Source organism: Pleurodeles waltl, chromosome 2_2, assembly GCF_031143425.1.
Source record: "Pleurodeles waltl isolate 20211129_DDA chromosome 2_2, aPleWal1.hap1.20221129, whole genome shotgun sequence".
NCBI lineage: Eukaryota > Metazoa > Chordata > Amphibia > Caudata > Salamandridae > Pleurodeles > Pleurodeles waltl.
In genome coordinates, this window is record NC_090439.1 from 976463837 (window position 1) to 976485577 (window position 21741).

General features: G+C 39.9%; 1 protein-coding gene across 3 annotated transcripts in view; it reads left to right on the plus strand.

Moving 5' to 3' along the window:
- COL14A1 (collagen type XIV alpha 1 chain) overlaps positions 1–15778 on the plus strand; it is a 443381-nt gene extending 427603 nt beyond the window's left edge. For 2 of the 3 annotated variants that reach the window (XM_069220679.1, XM_069220681.1), the window contains 5 exons: positions 4140–4206; positions 6492–6680; positions 10586–10663; positions 10860–11015; positions 14808–15778. In XM_069220679.1, coding sequence (XP_069076780.1) covers positions 4140–4206; positions 6492–6680; positions 10586–10663; positions 10860–11015; positions 14808–15127 — 810 coding nt within the window. In that variant the 3' untranslated portion in view covers positions 15128–15778. Of the gene's footprint in view, positions 1–4139; positions 4207–6491; positions 6681–10585; positions 10664–10859; positions 11016–14277; positions 14707–14807 lie in introns of those variants that run through there. The other variant, XM_069220680.1, reaches the window with a different exon arrangement.
- Positions 15779–21741: the final 5963 nt, after the last annotated feature.

A 21741-nucleotide genomic window follows, 5' to 3' on the forward strand; every position in this document is an offset into this window, starting at 1 on the left:
CTGACATGCAAGAAAAGGGAAGGTTTAGGCCTGGCAAGTGGGTACACTTGCCAAGTCTAATTTTCAGTTAAAACTGCACACACAGACACTGCAGAGGCAGGTCTGAGACATGATTACAGAGCTACTTATGTGGATGGCACAAGCAGTGTTGCAGGCCCACTAGTAACATTTGATTTACAGGCCCTGGGCACCTCTAGTGCACTGTACTAGGGAGTTACTAATAAATCAAATATGCCAATCATGGATAAACCAATTACAGACACATTTTGTAAAGGAGCACTTGCACCTTAGCACTGGTTAGCAGCGGTAAAGTGCCCAGAGTAACAAAAACAGCAAAATCAGAGTCCAGCACACATCAACAACCCGAGAAACAGAGGCAAAAAGTTAAGGGAGACCATGCCAAGGATGAAAAGTCTAACACAAAATAACACTGCCTCTCTCCCACACATTTCTATACCCACTCATCCACTTGTGGTAAATCTCTGATAACACGAGTGCTTACAGGAGAGCAAACTAATCATGAGTTCCCAGGTTAATCCTGCCACCTAAACTGCCTTTTTTCAACTGAGACAGAAGATACTCCTTTACATTGCTGTAGAACTCGGCATATTTGAAGCCAGCACCCTATCCAATGCTAAACTTGTTTAAGAGAATGCACTGCACCTGAAACGTCAACCCCACAAATATGAGCCCTTATTATGATCCAGGTTGCACTATGCCTGACCAAAAAATACTTTGCAGGCACAACCCCATCCTACATCTATCACGTGCTGGGTCTACAAAATAACTCTACATTCATCCAAAAAGTGATATTACATAACAACAACCTCTAATAGTGTTGCACTCGAAGACCATCACGACTGCTAACCCTGCAGCAAATTGCTGGAAATCTATTCCTGGCCATACCGCGTCCTGACTCCAGGAAGAACCAACATCCCTCCTGTTGTCCCAATCTCCAAAACAACTACATTAATTGAGGCAGCCTGCACTCTGACATAAAACTAGGACTCCAACCATGAGCACATGATATGATTGTTTTGATTCATTTATCCATACCACACAGGTTTGGGGGTACCCCCAGATCCTCTTTATCATGTACCCTGGTTCATTAGAACGGCTACCAAATAGCTTGTGGCCTTTGTGCCAGCAGCCATTTAGAAACATGCAATAAACAGGAGCAGAAGCGTTCTAAAAGTAATCTCCAGGCCTATTGTGAAATCATGAAACCCCATTATGCTCACTGCTGCAGTTGTTCATAAAACCACCAGCTCTCAGCACCTTGTCTATGTGGTACACAGATGCCTTTGTATTATATAGTCTGTCTCAGCCCTTTTTATGAATTTCTTTAAGGCAAAACAGTGATTCGCTGGTTTAGCATTTCAGGTGGCAAAGACCTCAGCATGATTGCTACTTAGCATAGTGTACAGAAGGGCAAATTCATTCCTGGTTCATACCAGTTGAATGGTTCACTCAGCTGTGGCATCATGTTTGAACTGGAAAAGTGGAAGATTAAGGTTTGAAGCTTTAAGATCCGTTTTTTTTTCTTCTAAAAAAGTTAGTGAAATCATATTTCACATAAATTCACAAAATAACATCGCAAAAAGTTCATATACATTTTCACTTTAAATAAACATGAAGGACTAATTTAGAGGAGGGTGCAAGTATAAAGTGTATTTGTAAACTAATTTGTGTTTCGCCTAAACATGAATATCAGTCACTTACAAACCTCTGAATCGGCCGATAATGCACTGGGCAAATAGTGCCAATTTGTCCGCATTGGAGAACTGGCTGTGAATCCCTAAAAGTTGATTTCTTAAGTGTAACTTTCCATTAACACAAAAATTGATATTACTTGTATTCCGATTTCATGTCCAATATGCTTTTGCATTTTCTATTCCTTTAAGTCACCTTCTTCCGTATCATGACAATTTGTTAACAACATGAAATATATGTACTAAAGTCTGAACAATAAACATGAATCAATTAATAAACTCTAGAAGGTTAGCTTAAGTACAGATGTGTAGTGTGTCATTCGTTTCTCTAGAACGTTTGGGCTTGAACTATAGTTAGCCATATGAGGCATACCATTCCCCTTAATTCATTTTATATAAATTACTTCCGACTGCCTTTCTCTCCCTAATTTGTTATAGCACTAACTCGACTGGAGCTTGTTTTTACATGTTGACTTCAGTAGAAAACACACTCCCTACATCTTTAAATACATTTTAAAATGGAGGAAAAGTATTATTCATTCTTTGTCTTGTAAATGCCTTTCATAAATATTTTAGCATGCCTAAACGTCTATGTCTGAACAAATAAAAGTACAGAAGAACAAAATGCTAGATAAATAGGCAATTTCCTCTCTGACTGAATAGTACAAATAATTTCTTGTCCAGATTTATGTATTCCCACTCTTACGGCATACCTGTCCAAAGCCCTTAACATAGATTAATGGAGAAACTCACTGTAAGTGCAATACTGATAAGGAAAATGAAATATAGCTATCTTCACTGTTATAATTTTCTGAACAATTAAATAGTAAAGCTTCTGCCACCACCTCAGCAAGTCTGGGAGTGCCCAAGTGAACATCAGATACACAAAAGGAGATGGGAAGAATACCTGCAAAAAGTCTAACCACTGGCAATCCCTCTGTAGCATTTCAACCCATTGTTCCTTTGCCCACCATGCCACCCCAGTTTGAGCCCGGCCATATCCAAATCAGCCTTGACCTTGCTCCAATAGGAACAATCCAGCTCAAATTGCCTGGCCAAGACATTGAACTGTAACACAAGCAACCCAAGACTCATGTGCCCAGGTTAAGCCATTAACAAAGAACGAAGATGCCTTCATTGCTTTTCTAAAAGGGCTGAGATGTGTGTGAGACAAATCCATAGTTGTAAATAATGAAAAGGCATCTGTTTCCACTGCTAATGAGCCTAATATTCATAAACCTGACATAATAGCCTTGAGGTCGCTTAAGTTCAACTGGTCATTACCACTTAAATAAATCACCATGACCCCAAGAGCCCTTGCCCGTCGAAGCATCTACTGTGTCTACCGATGCAGATACCACAAATAGTTGAATGTATCGTGGAGGACCTGAAAACCCAGGAACAACATTTCCACAAGGCAGCTACAGTCTTTGTACTGGCATATAAGACAATACCGAGAAGGGTGACACACATGAAAATAGCCAGCAGTGGACAAAAAGCATACCTCATAATAATATACCCCTAGCTCCACTGTGTGTCTCAAACATTAGGTTAGAAAGAGGCACAGGCTACCATCCTCCTCGTTAAGATGAGAGGCATATTTCCTGTATCAATAGCAGTGATTCATAAACTGAAAACATTCTAGTAAGTCCTTCTGAAAAGTTGATTTCACCCAGTCAGAATGAAAGGGAAGGAAGATTCCTTCAAGTAACACATCATTTCTGTAAGGAATCCTACGGACCACCTAAGGCAGGAGACAGGGGTAGCCTTGCGGAAAGCAGAGACTGATCTCCAACACTGCCAAACAGAAGTTCCACAAAAGTAAACCATATTTCCTTAGAAGAATCCAGTGCTCACCTTTGTTAGGCCTCAGCAACAAGGAATGATGTGTAAGAAGCCAAGTATCCATTTAAAGAAATAAAGAAAGGTTGAATTGAGACTGGATTAAAGCAGTCAAACTATAATGTGACAAATGCCACAACATTGAAGAAGTTAGGTGAAGGGGTCCAAAAGATATTAACATTTCAAAGAACTTTCCTATAAGGAACAACCAAGTCAAGAGTTTATGATGTCAGTGACAAAAGATGTAAATCGTTAAACTAAGTGAAAATCTAACTGTGAAAGACTTGGAACCAAGCAAGGCCGCTTGATTTAAAATTATTTGCTGTGGCCAAAGTTAATTGTTTATCAGTTCTTGTCTTTATGGCTATGGTTGGCTTCTGGCTTACTAGGCTTATGATTGCAATACTTGAGGAACATGTCTATTAGCTGTATAATGTAAGTATTTATTTAGTAACCTACAGGTCAATTCAAGAAAGAACGCTACAAACATATATTGGGATAATTCGCGCAGAAATTATGGTTAGTGACGTATGGATGTAGCAAACTCCAAGTTTGTTGTCAATTATTGTGTTTTCTATTCATTAGGGAGACACTCAATCCCAAACCATGGTGCGTGCAGTTGCTCGACAGGTGTGTGAGCAGCTCATACAAAGTAAGTAATGTGCATTGGTGTTTGCTGTAGTAGGTAACTATGCAGTGTTTGGTCAGCTGTGTCTTACCCTGGGATTTCTTTCAGGGTGATTTATTCTTTTCAATAGGAGACCTTATTGCATCTCTCCTGTAACCAGTCATTGTAAAGCTTGATATAGAATTTGCCTAAGCAAGCGAAGAACTGAGTATGAGTGAGATAATTTTCAAAAGTGCTGCAAACTACTTGCGTCATATCTTGCTCTTGCTTCATTGTGAGCCAGCTGAAGCCTGGATTGAGAGTAGGATTGTCCAGTGCTGGACCCAGAGGACTGAATCCATGTCAGATGTAAAGGATAATTACAAACAATTCAAATTAGTTCCATTTATTTCCAATGCCTGTAAATGTCTTATTTGTTGATATCATTAAAATACGGCCTGGATTCAGTGCTCCTAATCTATCTATCTATCTATCTATCTATCTATCTATCTATCTATCTATCTATCTATCTATCTCTCTCTCTCTTTGTCTGTCTACCTGCCTGCCTACAACCTACCTATCGACCTGTGGGAGGTGAAAATCAACAAACTTAAGAATTTAACATCCACCCCCTCGATATGTTCCATCTGTAACATCTGTTATATGAAGACTTTTTAGTCTTTCAAAACTAATTCTAAACTAAGTATGGGAACGGAAATGGACTGGAATGACCATGGAAACATTTTGAACAAAATATATTAGCTTTGGTAAACAGCCAGCTATGTATCTCATGCTTTTCTCCAACAACTTGAAGGGTCTCACGTTTTGTCACTGATTAAAAATAGTCCATCAAAATGCTGCCCAGTGAGGCAATCCATGTAGCCAGTGTGAGTATTGTGTTAAATTAATTATTCCCACTCGAGGCCAATACTGACACTGTGTACTCAAATGGAGACAAGTGATGAACCAGAAACCTTTAAATGTATTTCGATTGAGTGTGCTTTAGGCTGATTATTGAAAGCACTCCCAATTAGAAAGTAAAATTAAAAGGAAACTAAAATGTCCTGAATTGACGCCGGCTCAGATGGCGCAAGAGCCCTGTTCATCTTTTGCAAGGGAGAAGCTGCACGCCTTCTTCCAAAACACCACCAGCTGCCTCAAAGCTAATAAATACAAGGTTAAAGTGTTGTTAACATCATTCAGATGATAGTTATCCATGCCTCAGCCAGCAGCCTGCCATGTTTCCACAGCGTAGGATTCAGTACATGGCTTCGTAGAAAGGAGGGAAGGATTGCTGTGGTGTGGTTGTGTGACCTGCTAGTCCATACCTGTCAGTAGTCACTTTGCTGCTCCTCTCTTGGGCTCATAAAAGTCCTGGGGTTGCACCACGTGTTGTTTCCACTAGGTCCAATAGAACATCATAATGGTCTTGGTGGCGCTTGACCCTATTGATATTTGCCCCATCATTTTCCTGCCACGACAGATGCCAGTGCAATCAGTGAGACCTCTTGCAACAGAATGGAAGAGGTATTGGCCATGTTATGCAGTGTTATGGCCTCTGCAGCGGTCTAGATTATAACCTTTGATTTTAGTAATTTTTTACCTGATTTAGGAATGAGAGTTGATGGAAAATTCTGACATTCCTTAAGGGAAGTGTTATTTCCAGTGCAATTTCCACAAATAGTTTTTTCCCACAAAGCTATGCCTATGGTGCAGAGGATTGCAGACATAGATCACCCTGTGAATTTAACACTTCCTCTAGAATGAGAGGGTTCCCCATTACAACTCAGCTCCAAATCAGATGACTAACTGGAATTGTGGTTTCAGTGGCCGCAGCATTTTCTACTTAAATATGGATGTGTCACATTTGCCTTATATTCCATAATCTCCTGCATAATCTGCAGATTTTAACAAAAAATAGTTTCTAGCTAAAATGTATCAAAAGTTACTAAAAATGAAGTGACACATTGCTGCTCAGTGGAAGGCCTTTCACAAATATTTCAGTTTCTTATTGATGTGTTTGGGAATTAAACTGGTTCTAACGAGGATAAACCGTTGCCCATACAGTGTTAACATGAGTACAAATAATAAAATAATGAAGTAATACTGCCATAAAATATGTGCATTATGCTGTAAAATTTGCCTTTTGTTGCTTCATAATATAGTCAACCCTGCTGTATAGTTTGTCCTCCAATGCTGCATAATTCCATGTCTTGTCTATAAGATAGAATTTGGGTGAGGTAAAAGGTAGGCTGCCCTTCGTTAAACATGCGCATGTACATTTCAATTGTTTTTAACCTACACATGTATTTAAATATGGGCTTTTTCAGGTCATATGGCTAGGTACAGTGCTGTTCTTAACCAAATACCTAGTCAGTCCACATCAGTGCGCACCATCGTGGGACCGCCTGGAGAGCCGGGCCGGCAGGGATCTCCTGGTCCACAAGGTGAGCAAGGACCACCAGGAAGATCAGGATTCCCAGGCAGTCCAGGACAACCAGGAACACCAGGAGAAAGAGGTCTGTATCATTTGGCACCATTTCATGATTCAGAGGATTGGGCACATATAAAAATGCATTCAATGACTACACCTTAACTTCCACTGCTCATTTTACTTTAAAGAAGTCATACTTCAGTCCTCATTGGGAGCGACCCAAAAATGGGCTGGATGTTCCTCAGCCCCAAAGTGCCCGATTTGAAGTGCACCAGTAACTTAGGGGATAGGGAAAATGCAGATATGAGTTTGACCCGGAGAGTACACTAAGAAATAAGGAATTACCAAGGGAATTGGGAATCCCTGGTCTAGTATCCCAGGGATTCCTCATTTTTTCAATACTCTGACAAGGAGATTTTGGTAGCCGAACCCTCTCCATCAAAGTAAAAATCATAAAATGCTGATGGGGCAGGTATCTGCTGTATCTGACACGAGCGCAATAAATTGGCTTCTTGTAATGAGGGTCATATTCATTAGCTAACGGACTGAGTATTCTCATATTTTGCTGTGTGATGAAAAGGATGAATCAATAGTTTCTTAGAATTTTCTATTTTTAGGATTTTCAAGTCCTACCCTCAATGCCTTGACTAGCTGAGTTGTTGACTGACATCAGTCTAAATCTTAGCATGACACTCTCAGTTGATGCAAGGAATCAACTCTCTCTCTCTCTCTATATATATATATATATATATATATATATATATATATATATATATATATATAAATAGATCAAAACAAATCCCTTTCAGGGTTAGAGTGAGGCATAAATTATGCAAAAAAGAACAGAGAACTCTGGGTAGTTCACAAGTTTAGGTGGAGGTATTCTTTTTTGCATATAGAGAGAGAGAGAGAGACCTCTCCTAATCCAAGTAGATATTGATTTCTGAGCTAACTAGATATTTGATGAAAAATGAAGTGCAACAAAAAGATTAATAATGTCTGTAGGCACCTACTGTTTAGCACACCTTACAGCGGTGCTCCCTGTAGCCCAAGGAAGAAAAGAAGTAGTTGTCAGACCCAAACAGGTATAACAATCGAAGGAGTGATCTACTGCCGGCATGAGAAGTTTAATCACACAGCACTGAGCACAGAAATATCGACCTACACAAATATATACTTTACAGTATTAACAACCAATATACTGTCAAGGTAAGTATATATTTAGAAGTATAGATTTACTATTCTAATTCCACATCTACGTACATTGACATTATAGTGCAGGTGTACGATATTTGTGTAGGTTGATACTAAAATCTCAATAATGTGACTACTGTCCATTTGAGTGGTGGGTTAACACTGAAATGTCCATTCTTCTGTACACTATGACCAGTTGGAGTATATTCCTAGTTTCTCTGGGTTCAGTCATTGATCAGGGTAGTTTCAATATATGTAATAACGTTGTGTAACTTTTCTGTGGCGAGAAATACTTCTGAACAATGGTATTCATCCTGAGCTACTCATGGTCATTTTCACAGTTAGATTAGAGCTGTGACCACCCTCTGTACTCAAGTGACTGTTCTCTGGCTGCTGCTAAAACTCTTTTTTCCTGCTCCAGTGTTAGCTTTCACAATGTGACTGACTGAAGGGCGGCTTGCACCATGAGCAGTCTCATTGCAAGTTTGCTATATTGAGAGTGGAGACAGGAGGTCATGTTGTAGGCCTCATGTTCCCGGGCTGCACAATGCATTTTTTTGTTTGCTTGGGGCTCTGCCATTGGTTCAGCTGTTTGCAACTCTGGGTCTGGAAACAAGCAGCACCGCCTCTTTCAATGTGCATGTCCCTTATATGACGTACTGTGTTGGGCTTCACTTCCATGAATTACTTCCAGAGAGCTTGCGAGCTACCAGTAGCTCCAGAGCTACTCGTTGGGCACCCCTAGCGTAGATGGAGAAAATTTGTTTAGCAAAGCAGTATTTTATTTTGCCAGTGTGAGTACTTTCAACATTTTCAGAAAGGTTTAGCCAAACTATTTGGCCAGAACTTGGTCAAGGCTGTATGGTTTACTTCGCTAGATGTCCACATGAATGAATCATGGTAATACCATTGTCGCAGGAACAAATCAAACAAGTCACGATCAGGGGGGCTGCACTGTCTGCTCCTATATGTTTAAGTGGTATGAGATTAAATACTGCAAACATGTTCCGGACACATCAGTATTATTTAGGAGTCACTTATGTGAACCTTTGACACAATAACCCATAAAGCTGTGAGTGATATATGCAACCTCGGGTGACAAAGTGTTTACTTTCCTCCATATTTTCACTTTACTTGGAGATATGAATCTGCCTGTCATTACTAGTTGTAAATATGCAAGTTATGGGTGAGCAGAGGGGCTCTCAATACAACTCTCAGGTTTGCTCAGGGTCATCACAGCTGTTACGTTGAGAATAGGTGTTGTTCAGTTCTGAAGGCAGTCCAAAGGGGTCAGTTGATTGATTCTTCAAAAGGGAAACTGATGAGGCAACTTGGGTTTGTGATTGTGTTCATGACTGAAGGGGAATAGCTACAATTGAAAATGGGTGAGTCCATGCAAGACATATTTGAATATTACCACAAGGAACAATCTGAGCGGGGGGGAGGGTTGTAAGTAAAGGATCTTAATTGTTTGAGTGGTGAAGGGCTCCTAGATGGCACTAAAGGTTTTGGCCAAACTGAGGTTAAAAATGCTTAAAAGGGAGGAGGAGGCGCTTAGAGGAGATGTTGATGGGATGAAGGATGGTGCAGGGAGTGCCTGAGAGGACATGGTTATTTAGATCACCATTTAAACAAAGATAGCAGAGTAGTTTGCATTAAGGAGACCGGTGCCTAGAGTGGTCATAGGAAAGTCTGTAAGGTTCTGGAGAGTAGACAGTGTAGTGTTTGAAGGGGTGTGTTATGTAACTTGAGGCTGATGGATTTAAGTGAAGCAACAGTTAAAAGTGGAGAGGGGAAACTACTAAGTAATGATCTCTTCCACCCAGTAAAATTACGTCACTTGCAGAGATTGGCAAACATGCCCTCGTTTCCCAAATCAAAGAAGCCATCCTAACTTGCACAGAGGCAGATAAGGTGGTCGGTATTTTAATATTTTAAATAAATATACATTTATATGATATTCAGCACAATTCATGAATCTGTGATAGTGGTGAGTATAGTAAAAAATGTATTTAGTTTGAATGATTAAATGTATAGTCTTACCCTTCTGAGATGTGTGTTGTTTTTGGTAGATAGGGGGTCATTATGAACATGGCGGTCCAGACTGTCATGCCAGCGGTGCCGGAAATTACCTCCACCGGCATGGCGGTCTGAACGCCACATATTGTTCAATGGGAGACCGCCACAGGCGGGACTCCTCTACCACCGCCAGGCAGCCTGACGATGGCGGAGTTCCTTATCCGACAGGGCAACGCTGCAAGCAGCGCTGCCCGCCGGATAAAGAACCTGTGTTCACACAGCCTTTCCCTGGCGTTTTTCCCCGCCAGGGAAAGGCTGGCGGAAGGGGTGCTCTGGGGCCCCCTGGGGCCCCATCACTGCCCATGAACTTGCAGTGCAGGGGCCCCCGTGCACAGCCACGTCGCGTATGTCACTGCCTGATTTACGGGCAGCAATATGCGCGACGGGTACTGCTGCACCTGCCGCGCTGCGACATTGACGACAGCTCCATGTGGAGCCGTCGGCAATGTCCAGGCCCAGCATTCTGCTAAGTCGGCTGGCGGAAACACTGATTCCGCCAGCCAGCCTAGCAGAATGTTCTTTATGGGGCCGGTGGAGTCTTCAACGTACTGGCGGTCTGTGTTTAGACTGCCAATATGAGCACAGTGGGAAATCCCGCTGTGTTCATAATGACCCCCATAGTCTTCAATGTACTGTTTCGATTCTTCTGTTCAACTGTGTAACTGTTTTCTGTATGTGGAAACACATCCTTTAACATTCTGTTTAACACTTTAACAGGCTTGCAAGGTGAAAAGGGAGAAAAGGGCAGCCAGGGTGTTGGAACACAAGGTCCCAGAGGGCCGCCCGGCCCAGCAGGTAAGCCCATTACATCTGGTAGTGATGACAGAAACGCATGTCCCTGTTATGAGCTTGTGATGTAGGTGGGAAGGAAGGTAATATTTCCAAAGTCTCTTGCGTTGCTCTGCAGTTTGCATTTGCCTATAAAGTGGATCCAGTTAACAATGTGTATGACATTGATGATGTTAACTTTTGACCAACTTACTATCCCCAGGACCTCAAGGTGAGAGTCGAGTAGGAAGTCCTGGCCCCCCTGGCCAACCAGGACAGAGAGGTCCACCTGGACATGCAGGACCTCCTGGTTCACAGGGTCCTTCTGGCGCACCTGGATACTGTGACCCTTCCTCTTGTGGTGGCTATGGTGTTGGAGGTAAATTCTATTATGTTATCAAAAGTAGCAAGCATTTGTATGACCACCTTGTGGACAAATGAATGACAGAATGAATGGATTTATTCAAATGCAGTGAATGCACAGGCTTGATGAAAGCATATTTGCATTTTTTAGTGAGACATGATACCTGTTGGTGTACGGCCATCAGTCTTTTAGTACATAATTGAGTAAAATGGGAATATAGCCCAGGGGTGTGGAATTTATTAAAATATCTACTTGTCCAGGGGACAGGTTGCTTCTCAAATCTACTTGTCCTGTAAAAAGATCTACTTGTCCCTTTGGTGCCATGTAGTGTGGCGACAAATTATGGCAGCAATTAATAGCCTCTCTGATTATGCCAGGGCTACTACCATAGTAGGGCTTGAATTCTTGGAGTTTCAATCCCTACTGTAGCAATTGCCTTATTTTGCCACCTTTCTGCAGATCTGCATACTGGGGCTGGAGGAAGCAGTAAGCAATAGTTCCAGGGCAGGAATGCCTTTGAGTCTGCAAACCTACTAACCTGCATGTTTTAAAGATTTTCTCCAGCTTCTCTCTAATATTTTCCCATAATAAGAAAGGTTGGACATTTACTCCTGACAATGGCAGAATTAGAACTTCTTCCAGGGTTGGGAAGAAAGTGGCTGGAGGGAAAATGAACTTGCAAATGCTCAATAGATTTTCACATGAGCAAATCTACACATCGTATTTACCCATGCTAAAATACAGTTCACAAATATTTTATAGGGGTACGACATATACCATGGGTGCACTTTTGTGACTTTCTTTAAGAATTTGGGGCCACAAGTAGGTAGGTTCAGATTTGTGACCTGCAAATTGCGAGTCGCAAATCCGAATGTAGGATGGTATCCTGGACACCATCTGTGATTCTCAAGGGCTTCGCAAATGCCCACATCATGAATAATCATGAGGTGGGTCGCAATTTGCGACCCCCTCGTGAATGGTGGCCTGCTGGAGACAGCAGACCCCCATGTCTGTGACTGCTTTTCAATAAAGCAGTTTTTTTTGTAATGCAGCCCGTTTTCCTTAAAGGAAAAAGAGATGCTTAACAAAAACGAAAAATGAAACGTTTTCGTTTCATTTTTTCAGAGCAGGCAGTGGTCCACAGGACCACTGCCTGCTCTGAAAAAATGTTTACAGTGACATTCACAATGGGGGAAGGGGTCCCATGGGGATCCCTTCCCTTTTGCGAAAGTGTTAGCACCCATTTGAAATGGGTGCAAACTGCGATTGGTTTGCGCCCGCGTTCGCGGTCACAAAACAATCCTACATTGCACTGCGAGTTGCAATTAGGAAGGGAACACCCCTTACTAATTGCGAATCGCAAACCCGTTTTGTGATTCGGTAACCAGGTTACTGAATCGCAAAACTGGGTTGGTGCATCACAATGTGCTTTTTGCACGTCGCAAATAGCGAAAGTCGCTGTTTGCGACATGCAAAAAGCTACCTACATGTGGGTCTTGGTCCCTAATTAGGTCTGGTGTTAACAAAGACATTTTGTTTTTATTAAACTTCTATTTCTCTGTCTTTCGGCTGGCTTTACTGTGAGTGATCGCATTCTGCTCTTCCACAAGGAGCATATTGCCACACAAAGTAGTTTTGTTCAGTGTCAGGAACTACAGTGGCAATCAGTGACGTAACGAAACTGGAGGGTGCCCCTTTGCAAAGAACATGGGGGAGCCCCCTCTCCAGACTCACTCAGGGCAGGTGCTGTGCTGATGGGTCCTCCTGGAGGGCGGCTGCGGGGCCTTTGTTATGCCGCTGGTGGCAACGTGTGCTTTAAGAGTTCAAAAACTTTTGGGGGGGGGGGTTTGCCAATGTTTGTTACAATGTTGAGGGCCTGGTAGCTCCCACAACAATAAAGTGTTACAAAAGCCATGTCAAAACAAGACACGCATTGATGAAACTAAAAGACTTATAAAAATATGTCAGATCAGTTGGCTTTGTCAGTGTTTGTTTATTTTCATGCTTCCCATAATCGTGTTGAAAATAGTTACACTGATTTTCCATTAGAAATATTTTTGGGAAATACTAGCATGCATCAACACATTTTACTAAATGACACTTCATTTGCATATAATCAGAGAGCATTCTGGGAGCATTATACTTAGCCTCTTAGCCTAAACTTTTCAAACGTGTGTACACGTTTTTTCTTTTTGTACTGGAACCAACGTCAGTAGTGAAGTGTGACCTTAAAACATTTATTTACAGCACGCACCCTAATAATGAAGGCTTTCAAATAATGAACCATAAATACAAGTTCGAACAGCATTATCTTTTGGAAACACATTACCTCAACTGCAGAGAGTTCCACTCTCTGTAAACAGGCAGCCAAAGGGTTTGTGCTGCAGGGGGTTGGGCCTACTTGTCCCAAGGACACAGTAAACATAAAAACTTGTTGCCCTTGACCCCAAACAAGATGTCCCGGGCTTCGGGCGATCTAGACTGATATTTGGAAGTGTTTCAATTATTTAAGACTTGTGCTGACATTAGTGGTGTCATATTAAAGCAGACTAACTCTTAGTCAGCATTTTGCCTTCTCTCACTGACCCTTAATTGATGCTAAACTATTTGAAATTGGGCTCATCAAGGTGCTGAAATTAAGCAATGCACAAGCGGTACCTGAAAGCACTAAAATCTTTTAAAAGAAACAGGCTCTTTTCCTGAGCATGTTTTAACTGTACAGAGTGGGAATATGTTATTGACATTGTCGTCTACAATGTGTTATGTGTCTGACTGTCTAATGATTTTACGTCTGCGATCCTTCTGGCTGTTCTGCCACATACTCTCATATTCTGCTTTGAGATGTACTTGTTATGTCAAGTCATGTTTTGTTTGCATTTGCCTTAAATTGTACCATTCAACTTATTTTGTTAGCCTTACTTTCAAACATCTACCTACACTTCATCTGATAGATGTAAGTAATAGTAATAATTAAGAAACACATTCAAACAATATGCAAAAGCAGACAATTAAACCAAATAACATGTAGACACAACTTTGATATCATGCTGTACCATAAATTATATTAGAGTGTATGAAACTATCTTAAATCTGTAAGTAATACATCAATACAAAAATATAGTAAGGTGGCTACTACAAAATGTGTACAATACAGATGTTTCTGATGTTTATGGTTTCATGTACGTTGCCTGTTTACTGATATGTTATGTTTTTTCTTTGTTGTTCGTGTATTTGTTTCCTGTTTTGTGTTCTCCGTTTGATCCTTTCCGATGCTAAGCCATTATCCCATACAATGACTACCAGCCATGAAATGAGAAAAATGTTTCAGTCTGGTACATCGGCCTCTTCCTTCGGTGGAAGTTCAGAGAGGGTGACTGAACAACCCAAGGAGCTGTTCCCCAACAACAAAGACTTTTCTACCACACTTTAACCAACCAACTGTTCACATCCAGCTCTTTTCTTGGTGGATATATGTTTTTGGGGAACCTTTCATTTTACACTATTCTGCTCCTGTGCTTTTCGGTTGACTCATTTCAAAGATGGTGGAGGGAGTCACCTTGGAATATACCATAAGGCACGTTAGATCAGGGGATGCCAATCTGGAAGTAGTTATGTTGTTATTATCATAAATAGGTTTACCGTCTGTCTTCACTTTATGTTTTTTTCTATGTGTAGTCTTTTACTGTAAATAAAACATAGTATTTAATTTTTTATAATATTTGTTTTTTTCCTGATATTTTTCTTGATTCTCTGCTGCCTTTTCTCCTATGCTAATCTTGTGAATCCTCTTCATGGTGGTGGTTTAAGGTGGATACGGTGATCCAACGGATCAAGACAACCCTGTAGTACAAATGCCGCATTCTTCCTACCAAGTATATGATCCAGAGGACCTTTACGACATTGAGCAGAGTCCATACCTAGTTCCTGGACCTTATGGTCACCCGAATCCATACGTTCAACAGTCCTTCAATCAGCCTGAACTCCCTCAGCCCGAGTTCACTCCAGTACAGGAGGAAATGGAAGAGACAGAAGTGAGGTCGCCGGGCATTAGCCGATACCCCAGGAGCATATCAGAAAAAAAACGGACAGTGCCTTTGCTACAAAAGAGGAATAAAAAGGAATCTTAACAAAAATATTTTGAAAAATAGGATGTTTTTATACCTTTTATATACTGTACAGAATATAATGTCTTTAGGATTCTGCTGTGTAGCTTTAAGTATTGAATTTCAAAATATATGGAGATTCAAAATTATACAGAAGTATATGTTTGAGTGTATTCATATATCTATTTATGCCCTGCCCGTAAAGGTAAATGCAGCCCATTGAAACAAGCTATTTGGAGGAAATGTAGTAATAAACACAGATTCAGACATTTATTATGACAGTGCAAATGTCTAATCCTATGTTATTACCATTGTTGAGATGCTTTTTTTGAACCATCATACTCTTGATATTCACTGATTTACATCATGGGCCCACACAATTAGTTTGTGCTCTATCTGTGCCTAAATACCTGTATTTATAACTATTAAACAGGAGAGGATAGGATGGCATACACCATACATGCAGATCTGTGGAAAGTAATATGGTATTTCTTAACATTGTTAATGAAGAGGAAGGGTGGCATAATCCATGGGAGGCTTTGCCTCTCGTGAGTTACGGACCCTTCCCACACTCATCAGTGGCAAGATATCACACATTACACCAGTGGTCTCCAAACTTTTTAATGCTGCGCCGTCCAGTTGAAAAATAAAAATCCTTGGGGCCCCCCTTCAGAATTCTTCGCAATTATTTTATAAAGATTGCAATGTTTAAATATGTCTAGACCTATTTAAACATTGCCGTTATGTACTGTTACCTTTTTAACAATGCAATAACATGCTTCTGCTTAAAACAAAGCCCGGTTATCTGTAAAATGATTCTTTTGGCCAGAGCCTGGCTCCCCCCGGGATCACTTGAGGCCCCCCAGTTTGAAGATCTCTGCATTACACTGTGGGAGGTGTGTGTGTGTGCATATGTATATATATTTTATACAAATAGAAATTCACTGCACTTCATGAAGTCCATATTTAAATGTCTTTATTACAACCTTAGCAACCACCAATGCGTTTCAACTCTTTCGAGTCTTGCTTACGTTTAGTGAGTCCCTTTATTATTTGACCTTATATACAAATCATCTATCCTGCTGACCATGAGGCGTTTTGGATAACGCAGTACTAAAAACAAGATGCACAGAAATCTAAGTGTAGACAAACTTATGATGGTTATATGATATAACAGAATACCAAGTTGCAGTCCATGATTTCCCATCATAATGAGCTTGTGATTACTAAGTACTACCTGTTGAAAAAACACATGTATGCATAATGCAGTTCAATTGTGCGGAGAGGTAAATTTTGTACTTGAATTTGCACTTATGGCAATAATATCTGAGTGCTATATGATGGAAAAGAAAATTCTGGGTAAGTACCTCCAACAATTGTCATATCATGCCTCTCAACACATTTCCATTTTAAATCATTGTTATAGAGAAACAGGGAAATTATATCACATGTTTTCCTTGCTCAAGCTCTATAATCCTACTAATAATACCAATCTGAATTGCAACCACTACCCAATACACACCTACAGATTATTAGGTATCCTCCTGTTGTGAAGTATATCTCTAAGTCAATGGAGCTGTCCCTAATTGCATCTGCTAATCAATATTCATACATTCCCCGTCAATCTCCACAATAATGTATCCTTACTGATTATGTACCAGCCGTCATAGTATATAATCTAGACCTATATGTAAGTATTGTGCAATTTATAGATGAACATACAGCTCCTCGTCCATATTCAACCCATAAGGTGCCTTACTGAATAACTGGATGATACATCTACTTTCCAGTTGTCGCAATTTAAGGGTCTTGTTGCCCTCTCATTCATCCTTGTTAACATGAGCTAGGCCAAAGAACCTAATGCTTTTCCAATCCTTTGTACGATGTCTCATATAGTTTTTTGCAATAGCATAACTTTGATACTGATGCTCTATGACTCTGATTTTTGTTCAGGTAGCCTCTTCTTCAGAGGACCAATGGTACTGCCTATGTACCATAAGCAACATTCACATTCAATTAAATAGACAACATACTGACTATTACTCGTAATCCTTTGTGCAATGTGCATCTCTTTACATTTGTAGTCCTTGAAAGTCTTTACATTCTTTGTTACTTGGCAAGCTTTGCAATGATATTTGTAAAACCCTATACTTTCCTTAGTTAACCAATTTTTAGCTGATGGTGCAGTGTAATGGCTCGTCACAAGCATATCCTTTAGTGAACATGATTTTCTTTATGTCACAAGAGGTATAGGGTCCACAATCTGTGTAATATCTTGTTCACTCCTCAATATTTTCCATTGTTTCTGTAAGTAAGTATTAGGCGTGGACAATTATTCCCTTCTGTTGTGGTAATTGATGTCTTGTCCACTAGAGTGTGTTGTCGAGTTCTTGCAGCCCTCAGCTCTATATGGGCTCTTGGATAGCCTCCAGGAATGAATCTTTGATTGACATCCATAAACTGGGCTTCTATATCCTTATCATTTGAACAATTCCATCTGGTTCGTAAAAACTCCCCTTACGGAATACTCTTAAGTAGGGGCTTGGGGTGAAAGCTTGTTGGGTTGTGTGTGTCTGATTATTCTCCACATAGACCCGGATAGCCAAGAAGTCTATTTGCATAGCATTAATTTGTAAGTAAATTGTTATCCACAGTCATTCTGATTCAGCACCTTAAAATATGTGGCAAATTCCTCCTCTGTGCCATCCCAGATCACAAATAAATCATGTATGTAGCGCAGACATAGGACAATCTTACTGAGATGTTCATGATAGTTGTCCTGCCATGCACGTTCTCTCTCCCACCAACACTTAGAAAGTTTGAGTAGCTGTGGGTAAAAGAAATTCCCATGGCAGTTCCGTGCACTTATTTGTAGATCTGATGGTTGAATATAAAATGTTATTTTGGAGGCACATTTCAACCATCTCCAAGAGCAATTCAGAGTGTCTCCCTTCTTTAACGAGCTTTTGTATCCTAATGCTTCGAGGCCCACCTCATGACAAATCCATGTATAGAGTGACATCACATCAATAGTGATTAGAGTGTAATTTGGTTGCCATATTATGTCAGCAATAGCTCTAAAAAAACAGTATCTTTAATATAGGAACTGAAGGAGATCGCCATAGGAGCAATGTAGAAGTCCACATATCTAGAGATATTTTCAAATAAGGATCCACATCCTGAAACAATTGGCCTCCCAGAGGGGTTATTGAGTGTTTTATGAATTTTGGGGAGGAAGTATATAGTCGGCATTGTATGATCATCATGTTTGAGAAAGTTGTATTCTTCATTGATTAATAATTCCTGATGCCATGGCTGCAACTTAGTATTTACAATATGAAGTATCTCATTCATGGGATTGTTTTCCAATTTTTGGTAACTGTCCAGATCATTCAGTTGTCTCATTGCTTCCGTCACATAATCTTGATAATTCTGGATCACAACATTCTCTCCTTTATCTGCTGCCATGGGAATTTCTTTTTCCCCCAGTTACACAAACCTTTCTATGGATTGGTGGGAAAGAGTAGTTGCCTGATATCTTGACCAGCAGGGGGCCTGAGAATGGTCATTGGAGGCATTGATCACAGGTAAAAAGTGCTCTAGAGCACACCTGAATACTGCACATAATCTTATACTGCCAACTAGTTTACAGATCTTAAGAAATTTCTGATAAGACCCTCATTTTTGGCTTGTTAATGGTGCAAGGTGGTGGAGACAGAACGTTGAAACATTATAGCCAGGTGCAGCCTGTGCAGACACAGAATGTTGCACAGTGGCTAGCCCTAGAGCTCCAAAGAGAAGGGTACTCTGCATGCAGTCTCCTGTTCATTCATGCTTCTTTGTGCCCCCAAGTTTATTCTACAATGGATATACAAAACCCCTTTTCTACTTTGAAAACGCGCAACAGTTCATCTGTGTCTGCCCTTTCAGCTTCTCTGTCTTTTTATAGCTACATGTACGTCTCCCACTGTGTCTAGCTATCATTCAATGCTATCCATTATGCCAAGTATCTATTTTCTGTCTATTCATACAACTAGCTATATATATCCCTGTTCACTGTGCCTACAAGGGGTGTTCCTGCTGGAAAACTTTATTTCATGTAGCAATCTCATTCATGTCTTGACAAGGCAGGCTCCCCTCAGCTTTGATCCCTCAGAGACTGTCTTGATGATTGCATCAGGAGCCTACCCACAGTGGACAGAACAGCAGTACCCACTGCAAAGAAGTGCTGAAGGCAGCTTGTGAGTCCAGCATTGTTAGCGTAAATTTTATTCTATTATCAGTTGCTCGGAGTATTGTGATTCACAAACAGTTGGGAGCCTTTGGTTACCCTTTTTGGAAACATCAATATTATTAAGTACATTTAGTCCTTAAAAAGCACAATTCTTGATGGTGATGGGTGTTCATTAGGGTATTTTTTTGTGTTTATTCAGCTTTATTGAGGATGAAGGCACATATAATTAAATACAGTTAAAACATTGGTGATATTTAAGCCAACAAGGATAATAAACAGTATAAAAAGATCCACAGCTGTTCATCATTTTACACATTTCATTGGGAAAGAAGAGAAGAAGAAAGGAAAAGAGAGGTGAAATGTAGAAAAGCAGTAGTTGAAGCCTGGAAGCAATATTTAGAAAATAGCAGTAAGAAACACTTTAGAAACGAATAGCCAGTAAAATAAAATAACATTGAAAGATAGAAGAAAGTTGAAGGTATGCAGAGGAAGTAATAATGTATGGTGGTGTAAAATATTCCAACACAGAGAATTAGTAATTTGCATTGCAGATTTGTCTAAGAAATTAGATAATGGCAACCAATATACATTTCTATTAAATTGTGGCATGTAAGAGGAAGCAAAAGCTTTATTTAACCTATGATAATGACAAACGTATCACCAAGCTTTACATGCAATATTAGAAACAAATTCCAATTAATTGGAAAGCTAAAGCCAGCAAGAGGTCAAACAATATATTTTTATGAGCATCAAAATTGGCAAACTCTTATAACCTTCCTAGAAAAAGTAATGTTGGGGAAAAGGTTTAATCTATATCAAAACGTTTGGAGAATTGTGACCACACTTTCTCCGAAGAGGATGCAGTAGGAGGACAAAAAAAGAGAAGGTGTAGTTCACCATTGAGATGACCGCAAGACCAACAAGCACTGCCATTAGTGTTGAAGAATTTGACAGTAGATGAAGGGGTATGATATAATCTACAATATCAAAATAAAGAAGGATTGAGTAGTTGTAGCGGCTCTGGTGGTAGTCTGGACCATACTTTATTCCAGAAGGTGATTGGCCTCGTACATCTGAAATCCGCTTCCCAGTTAAGTTCTATCTTGGATTTAGCTCCAGATAAATCGGAGAAGAAAAACATGTATAAATAAGAGAAGCTTTAGGAGTATAGATTAGTACCCTGATTAGAGAAGAATTTGGTGATGAGGCTACAGGTATGGAGGGAAGTGAGGGAATAGCTTCCACAATATTTATAAGTATAGTGAATTTACATCAGAATGAATGAGGACATTGAAATGCTGCTTGGAATTGAAGAAAAGAACTATGATTAGATCCATCAAATAAGTGGTGAACCCATATTATAACTTTCTTTCTCCAGCCTTCCAATATAGGGGTTTATTATTGATAATGAGAAGACGATTATACCATAAAGAGGATTGTAAAAAGAAATCACAAGATAAAGTAAGAGGATGATGACAAGGTTTCAGTAGAGGACAAGTGTGTTTGAATAATGGTGATGAGATAGTAATATTCTTGGAAGAGATAACGGTGGAAGCAAGGAGTGTTCAATATCGAGCCATAAGGGAGTAAAAAAGGAAAGAGAAGTAAGTAGACATTTAGAAGCTTGTATCAAACAAACAGCTTTATAATAAGGTTGAAAATCTGGAAAATGTGCACCTCCCTCAGTTTTCTCAGTTTTGACTTTTTAAAGATGTGATAGAGATATTCTAGATGTTTTTGTTGTGCCAACAAAATATAGAGAGAAGAAAGTCTACAGTAAAAAAAAAACACATAAGAGGAATGTATACTGGGATCATGGACAAAATATACAACAGAATAAGTGAGATCATCATTTTGAAGGAGTCAAGACAATCCCACGAGAAAGGAATAATGGATTACAGGAAAACAATAATTTATCCTACTTATTCCCTTTTGCCTGTTAATGGTGACCGATTCTTCAACAGAGTTGGTGAACCAAATACCAATTTTTGCTGTATTCAAATGAAAGCCAGTGGACTCAAAGGAATGTTTAAGACAAAACTTAGGCTGGGGCAAAAATTCTCTCTTTTCTGAATTTATTTTATAACCTGATACTAAAGAGAATTCAGCTATTTCATAAAATAAGGCAGGAATTGAGCAATCAGGGTTGGAGAGAAAAAAGAGAATGTCATCTGCATATGCTGAGAATTTCAAGTGTTTATCTTGGTAGTGAAAACCTGATATGGGGCTGTTATTATGAATTTTGGATGAAAAGGGTTCAAGGGCTAAAACAAATAAGAGCGGAGATAATAGACATCCTTGTTGAAATCCTCTTTTTAAAGGAAAATAGTGGGAAATTTGTCCATTGACCAACACAGAGGCTGTAGAAGCCTTATAGATAAGAGAGATGAGCAAAATAAAATTG